At 63.2% G+C, this 7,863-nt stretch overlaps 1 protein-coding gene across 1 annotated transcript in view; it reads right to left on the bottom strand.

The window, feature by feature from the left end:
- Positions 1 to 3,818: 3,818 nt before the first annotated feature.
- TMEM132E (transmembrane protein 132E) overlaps positions 3,819 to 7,863 on the bottom strand; it is a gene marked incomplete at its 5' end in the record, with an annotated part of 51,004 nt that continues 46,959 nt past the window's right edge. The window contains 3 exons of the mRNA XM_079798763.1: positions 3,819 to 5,106; positions 6,035 to 6,226; positions 7,165 to 7,453. Of these exons, the coding sequence (XP_079654889.1) occupies positions 4,060 to 5,106; positions 6,035 to 6,226; positions 7,165 to 7,453 (1,528 nt within the window). The 3' untranslated portion in view covers positions 3,819 to 4,059. The remainder of the gene's footprint in view (positions 5,107 to 6,034; positions 6,227 to 7,164; positions 7,454 to 7,863) is intronic.

Here is a 7,863-nt window from a genome sequence, read left to right as displayed (position 1 = left end):
TCTCTCCAGGGGGCACATCGAAGGGGCTTGTCCATGTCTGGGAGACGGGCATGGGGGTGCCTCCGGGGCTGGCGCGGGGAGGCTGGCCGCGTGGAGCGGGTGCAGGGGGCTGGTGCAGGCTCGCGGCTGCTTGTCTGCATCTCCGGCTCTGCCTTCGCTGCCCGGGCTGTCTGAGGAGGCTCCCTTCACCAGCAGGCTGATTCACGGGCCTGGCTCCCCGGGCTCCCAGATCAGCTCCCGGTCAATAACTATTCTTCACAAGGTCCCTCGATTCGTTTTCGGGGTGGAAGACCAATTTCTAAAGAGGAGTTCCGTGCCAGGGCCATTCCAGAGGGGCTGTTAACTTAATGTCCCGCCGCGTGCCTCCGCGCCCGCTCCCTCCTGAACTGCACGGGGGTCAGGCCTTGCTGTTCCCTGCAATTGCCTCTGAGTCCCGGCATCTGGACAGGGAGTGAGGAATGACGAGACGGGGACACAAATCACAGGCCGGGCAGCCGGCTCCGTCACCAGGTTGGCTGTGGGACTTCCGGCCAACGGTACCGGTCTGGGTCCTCATGTCCCTGTGTGCGAACGCCTGGATGTGGACAGGGACCATTCTGACGGCGTCCACGGTCTCCTCTGGAGGGGCCTGGTCTCCCAGGTTCGTTGGGAAGGTCTGTGCCAGGCAGCAGCTCAAGTCTCCTGCCCGTCGCCCCCCTGGGGCCGTGGTCGGCAAACCGCGGCTCGCGAGCCACATGCGGCTCTTTGGCCCCTTGAGTGTTCTAACGCCACTTCTTCAAAATAGACTCGCCCTGTCCATGGTATTTTGTAGAAGAGCCACACTCAAGGGGCCAAAGAGCCGCATGTGGCTCGAGAGCCGCGGTTTGCCGACCACTCCCCTGGGGGATTAGCAGTTGGCAAAGTCTGCAGCTGAAAACCAGCCATGCACCAGGTCTCCATTCCCACGGCGCTGGCCCTCATCCTTCCTGCTCAGCATCTTCCCAACAGGGCCTCTCGCCCATTCCATCCTTCCTTCCTTCCCCCAGGGAGAGGGGGTGATCTGAACCTTGGGTCTGAGCCTGACTCCCAAATCTATGTTAACCATCCCCTCCCCCCCCCCCCCCCCGCCGTACACACACACACACACTCCCCCTGGCCTCCATACCTTTGCACAGATGTGTTCGTGTCCCCTATCCCCTGGGACCCCTGCTCCAGGCATGGGGCAAGCACATGCAGAGACAGGGAAGCCAGAGAAAGCACGTGGCGTCAGGTCTGCAGCCTCTGGGCCTGCACGCCCACCCTCCTCCCTTCCTGGAATGTCCCTGGCCCCGTCCTCAGCAAATCCGGTTTGAAAATGCCTCCTTCTCTCTGCTGTGCCCCTCCAACCCAGGGCCCAGCTACCACGGAGAGCACCCGTCGTCCCAGCTGGCCGTAGTCAGCTGACTTGTCCATCTTCCCCGCAGAGCTGGGGCTCCTTCCACACTCCCCGGCAGGGCCTAGCACACAGTAGGAGCTTTCTGTGTTGAATAAACAAATGGAACCATGCTCCAACTTTAGCACCAGCACCCCCTCCCAGGCGCACGCACCTTGGCTAGAATACTCCTTCTTCCCTGACTCACACCTATGCCTCATCTCTCTCTGTAATTGTGACGTTCCGCACTGATCGCGTGGTAAGATGGCAGGGTATAGAAAATCCCCAAGTGCAGAATAATGAGAAAGCCGTTTACAGTTTCTGTTTGGACTTCAGTCAGCAAACATTTGTTGACCACTTGCCGATTCTAGGCACCGTGGGTTAAGGGAACCCCTTTAGGAGGTCACTGTCGGGGTTATCTGAGCAGCAGGTGTCTGGTGCTCTGGGAACTCGAGGACAGTACTTCTGCCCTGGGTTCTGCCCTGGCCATGGCTTCCCGGTAGCTTCCTCGTGCCACTGAGCTATACCCACTCCTTGTTGCCAATCCATCTTGGGCAGAGCTGGCCAATCTCTAGTCTTCCTTCAGGGCCACACCTTACCTGAAAAGCAGCCCTGAATGTGGCAAACTCCAGGTGTTGTCTGTGCCAGGAGCTTTGCCGCTGCTGGGCACCGTGCAGGGAGCTTTAGGTACCCAATCCTCACGGCTCCCAGGGCTGCCCCTGCCGAGGAGCAGAGGCCTGTGGAAGGCAGGCGTCCTTCCCGGGTGCCGGGCCGCGTGCCAGTGCAGCCTGTCCCGCCCCGGTCCCTTCTGCCAGGTGCTGGCTGCTGTGCCTCCTCCCCTCTCCGAGGCGGTTGCTGTAGCCTCCTCTCCAGGCTGCGGGAGGCGGGCCAGGCAGCCTTGGCCAGGCTCCCCCTCAGGTCAGGCACCCCTGTGCCCCCAGGGGCTGCTGCCTGTGCCAGAGATCGGTCTTCCAGGGCCAGCCAAGGCCCCTGTGGGAGGGGCATACCCAACAGCCTTGGCTCTCTCCTGCCTGGCTCCTGCCATGGGGACCACCAAGCTTTCCCCACCAACCCGTGGAGAAGGGAGGCCTCCCTGAGAGGCGGGGATGGGGGTGGGGATGGGGATGGGGATGGGGATGGAGATGGGGATGGGGGTGGGGATGGGGATGGAGATGGGGATGGGGATGGGGATGGGAGGAGCCTCCTCTGAGGAGTGGAGGGGGGGGGGGGCTGAAGGCTGTGGAAGAACCGGCCAGCTCCGACCGCACTCCCACTTCTCTCCGGATTTCTCTGTTCCTTCTCATCTCCAAGGCATTTCTCTGGAGGCCCCGAGGCCGGCCCCTCCCTCTGGAGCCGATCCTGGCCAACTCCTAGAGGAGGCACGCCTTTGTCAGGGCACATTTCTGGGTCAGTAAATCCTCCATCCTCTGACGCGGGCATGTCCACAGCTCAGAGGTCTATGAGCCCTGGATGCTGGAGGGGGAAAAGCGGGACGGCAGTGGGCTTAGCCGTGTTTCTCTCTCACGTCATTTACTGTGCCCACGTGTGCATGTGTGTACACGTGTGTGGGGGGTGAGTGTGCATGCGTACACATAAAGCAGAGACACGGAGCCAGCCACCCTGCACTGTCTTTTCTCTGGGAGCTGCTGCCCCCACCTCCAATCTGGTCGCCTCCATTTATTTAAGAAAAAACCCGACACAGTGGTGGTAGAACCCGAGAGAAAAGTGGCTGTGAGGTGGGGCAGGGAGACGCCCGGCTCCCTGGGCCTTGCCCTTCCCCAGGTCCTTCACAGCTCCCCCGGTGCCCCCCTCCATTCCCACCGATTCCATTTCCTGGGGGGATGGGTGGCCGCCCCTGCAGAGGAGGGAGGAGTGGCCAGCAGAGCTGGAGGGGCTAAGGCGGAGTGCTGGCCCTGCTATGGGGGGGCAGGCGGGCGGGCAGGAGGCATGCGAGCCTCCCTGGGCCCCCCCAGACCATGGTGCTCTGGGCCGTGGCTTGGCCAGGGGTGGGCAGAGGACTCCTCCCCCTTCCGGCCACGTCTATAGCCCTTGGGGGCAGAGGAGGGAGTCCTGGACTCTTAGGAAGGTGCCTGGCTTGACCACAGACCCCTCTGGGGTCTGCTCCCAGGTCCTAGGGAGGGACTGGGAGGTCCCAGGAAGCCAGAAGATGCTACACGTGTCCCCCAGCCTCCCCAAAGTTTTGTCCACAGCAAGATCCTCGGCGGGGCAGGCAGCTGCTGCCTCCCTGCCCTGCAGGACAGAAATCCCTGAATAGTGGTTTGAAAAAAGTCTTTGTGCAGCTTGTGACACAAGACCCCACAGAACCCCCAGCACAGGGGGGACCCCGTGGGAGGCAGGGGCGCTCACAGTGGGGGCCCACCCGTCCTCGCTCCTGGGGCAGGCTGTCTCAGATGGGAGGAGGTTTGGAAAGGGTAGGAGGGCTGGGCTTGCTCCCTCCCAGCGAGCTCCCAAAGGAGCCGTCCACCTGCGGCCGCAGAGAGGGCACCGTGTGAGGCAGCTGGACGGACCCGGCGAGGGAGCGGCACCCGCAGACAGCAAAGCTGCAGGGCAGGGCCTTTCAGATCCACGTCAGCCGCCAGCCCACGACCGTGCGAGCAGGGGTCCCGGCCGTGCCCCACACAGAGCCCACCCCACGGGAGACGGCGCCTCTACGCAATCTCTTTGTTTCTGCGCATGTAATTGGGGGGTGCAGCAGGCCGCGTGGTGCTCGCCACATCCGGGCAGCCCCACCCCAGGTCCTCCTCGTCGTCCTCCTCCTCTTCACCGGCGGGCACCGAGTCATAGGCCAGCTCCTCCGTGGGCAGCGTGGTGAAGGTGGTGAACTTGACCCGCTTGCGCTTGGACGTGGGCGAGCTGGCGGGGTCCTCGGCCTGGTCCCGGGCCGAGCCGCCCGAGGAGCCGTCGCCCCGCCCGTGCACCTGACTCTGGACGCTGGTCTGCGAGCTGCCGCTGCTGTGGTGGTCGCCGTGGCAGCAGGCGGGCACGGTCTCCAGCGGGTTGCCGGCGGGTGGGGACAGCTCGCCCTGCGCCCGCAGCGGCTGCCCGTTGCCCAGGAACACCCAGTGGTGGGAGTGGTCCGTGCTGGTCTGGCCCTCGGGCGGGATGCGCTTGTGCCGGTAGCGCAGCACGAAGACCACGCAGTTAATGAGGAAGACGAGGATGGCGAGGCAGAAGACGCCCAGCAGCGCGTACATGCCGATCTCCAGGTCCGTCAGCCCCCGCGGCATCTGCTGGAAGCCCGTGGGCAGCGGCGGGAAATCCTCTGTGGGTGGCACCGCGGGGTTGGCGGTGACCGGCCCCGGAGCCTCCGGTGGGGACATCCCGGTGCCTGGAGGGCCAGCTCCCCGGGCTTCGTCCTCGCCCCCACCCGGCCCCGGTTGGCTGGGGCCTGGGTAGTCGTAGGTGGGGTCCTCCTCCTCCCGCCCCAAGTGCACCCGCAGGCCCACGGGGGTCGTCGCCAGGACGCTCTTGCGCTTGGTCTTCTGGCAGCTCTCAGCGATGGTGAGCTCCGCCCGGAGCAGCGGCCCTGCCCCCTCCGCCTCGGCCACCACCAGCGGGAAGGCCCGGTCCTGGGTCACCGTAGCCACCCGCTCGTCCAGACTGCTCACCAGCAGCCCATAGTCCCGGGGGCTGTAGAGGGAGAGTGGAGCGGTGGTGCCGTCACTGTAGGAGAGCCAGAGGCTCAGGAGGGCTTCCTGGAGGAGGAGGAGGAGGAGAAGGGGAGAGGAGTCAGAGGTTAGTCCTGGCTGGCTTCTCTGGTGGAGGAGCTTTGTGAGGGCAGGGACCAAGGTGTCTGGCTCCCGGCTGGACTCCCCGGGCTGGATGTGCCCGGCAGGTGGCAGGTGCTCAGGAATGATTGACGGGGAGATTGTGAGGAGGGTCCAGGGCACACGATGGCCTCCTGCTGCCTTGAGAATTCCTTTGCCCACCTCACCTTTCTCCCCTTGATGAGCTGAAGGTAAGTTCTGCCTTGGGTCTCACTCAAGTCCCTTTTGCTGCAGGAGTCACCCCACTTCTCCATGCCTGACCTTGCGATCGCCCCCATCAGACACTTGGAGGTTGAGAATACACGCCCAACCCCAGTCTCCCCTGTTTGTTACACTGGTCTCCCTGCCGAGGAGGGAGCAGGGCCCAGAGAGAAGGGATTGGCCTGGGGTCAGGGAGCAAGTTGAGGGATGCAGCTTCTGGCTCCTGACTCCTGGCTTGGTGCTCAACACCCACCTTCTCATTCCCTGGGATTCTGCCTGTCACCTTTCCACCTCTGCCTGTAGCCAGTGTCCTGGCATTTCGGGGGTAGGCTGTAGTTGGGGCTCCAGAAATAGGTAAGCGTAATTCCTGGGGGTACCGGCAGAGGTGATGGGCCCTCTGAGAATCTGGGAGGGGGAACCCTTAGCAGGAAGACCTCAGGGGGGCAGGTGCAGAAAGCGAGACCTTGGCCAGACTCCCTGGGCAGACGGCAGTGGGATGGGGTGGAGCAGGCACACGGGGAATGGAGGGTCGATAGATCTTCCATTGCCTAAAGCCCTAATTTTGGGGGGACTCACGGCACAAGGGCAAGCCAGAGCTCGCAAGCCCTCCTTCTACACTCCCAGCCCCAGGCTGGCAGGCTGGGCATCCAGTTACCTGCTTGAGGAAGCTGAGGGTTTGCTGGGCGGCAGCGGTGGCCAGGATGGTGTGGCTGCTCCCGGGGCTTGGCCGTAGGGAGAGGGAAAGGCTGGCCACCACCTGGGCCTGCAGCTGTGTGATGCTGACCTTCTCCTCTGTCACTGTCAGCAGCGTCTCCCCGAGCACAGACTCTGTCAGTGGGGACACCACCTGAGGCAGAGAGGGGCAGGGGTGGGTGAAGGCCAGGAAAGCAGCACCCCCAGGACCACCCATCAGGGGGAGTCCCGGTGCCACTGGAAGAGAGGTCCAGGGGGTGGGGCAGGCTCGGAGGCTCTGCCTTAGGTTTGCACCTGGGAACCAGGGTCCAGGGGTCCCCTGGGGGGGCGGGGGGGGGGCGGGCCTTGCAGGAGCACAGATGAGAGAGATGGGCAGATGTAAAGGAAAACAATAGGCCTGCACAATAGCAATAACAATAGCAACTGATATTCCAACCTCAATGTGAGGGAGACAAAAGGGAGTGGTGGGGACTGTGGCAAAGGGGAGAACTCATGCTCATGGAAAGGGGGCGCCAGTATGGACGCTAGCAGCGTATTGCCAGGTGGGAAGGCAGGCCCCGTGTTGCCAGATTTATATTTTGTAAAACCAGAAACCTGGTTTTTCTAAACAATGAGAAGCTTTCCCATTTTCAAATGTCGGATCAACCGTTTTCACAAACAAGTATCCTGCAAGCAGATCCCAGCCCACGGGTCCCTGTTCACCATCTCCCAGGTGGAGGGCTTCTACTCAGGCAAATGTCAGGGAGGTCAGAGTTCAGTTCCTAGCTCCTGAACTCCCTCTCCTGGCCTCGAGCGGCCTGAGCCCTCACCTGCTCTCCCGCCTCACCCACACCTGTCTCAGGGACCACGCGCGGCGATGCAAGGTTGATAGTACTGGTAAGGCTTGGAGGGAGACCCGTCACCAGGTGAAGCTAAAGCACCTTGGCCTCTGATGGGGAACATCAGGCAGAGGGGCAGGCAGGGAAGAAAGTGTGTTTCGGGGGCCGACTGGGGTTGCTTCCGGAGGCCGAGGCGCTGGGATTCCTTTCCTAAGAACGTCTGCATCCTCTGCCCACAGGGAAACAGGGCTCCTGGCACCGCCCTTGTGCCTACCTTGAAGGGGGTGGTGCCCGGCTCCAGGCCTGCCAGCGTGCTGCTGTCTACCAGGCGTGCCACTCGGGGGTCACCCACCCGCATGAAGTCGCTGACCAGGTCGGTGACCTCCACCAGCCAGTCCGGGCCCAGCATGGTGACCACCTGGTCGGTGCCCTCGGACGAGGTCGTGTGGAACTGGGTGAAGACCTGCAGAGTGGCGTGCTGGTACTGCAGGGTGCAGCCGCGGCTGCTGCTCTGCCTCCGCTCCTCGTCCTCCTCGTCCTCGTCCTCGCTCTCCCGGGCCGACCTGGGAGGGGGCACAGGATCAGGGCTCCTCGCCCTGGCAGTGGCCTGCACACGTCCCTCCCGCCCCTGGCCCTGCTAGCCGTGGATGGCAGTGTGCACATAGCAAGCCTTTTCCCTGGCTCACTCCTGTTCCTGACGAGTGCGGAGCTGGGAGTCCCAGGCTCTTCCCTCCTATAAAGGCACCTTCTTGGCCCTCCCTGGTCCCTCTCCGCCTCCGCTTGGCTTCCCCGACGCCTGCGAAAAGCTGGCGTCAAATCCTGACGAGTGCGACCTCTTTTCAGCACGGAGCATGTGCCTGGCCCCCACTCTCAGCTCTGAGCTGGAGCAAAGGCGCTCCCTGTCACGGAGTGCCAGGCGCTGGGCTGGCTCGTCCTACGCTGCGTGGCAAACAGAACTTGTAAGTGATCAACC

Source organism: Cnephaeus nilssonii (assembly GCF_951640355.1).
Source record: "Cnephaeus nilssonii genome assembly, chromosome: 19".
In the NCBI taxonomy this organism is placed as follows: domain Eukaryota; kingdom Metazoa; phylum Chordata; class Mammalia; order Chiroptera; family Vespertilionidae; genus Cnephaeus; species Cnephaeus nilssonii.
This window is presented reverse-complemented; position numbering and strand designations above follow the sequence as displayed.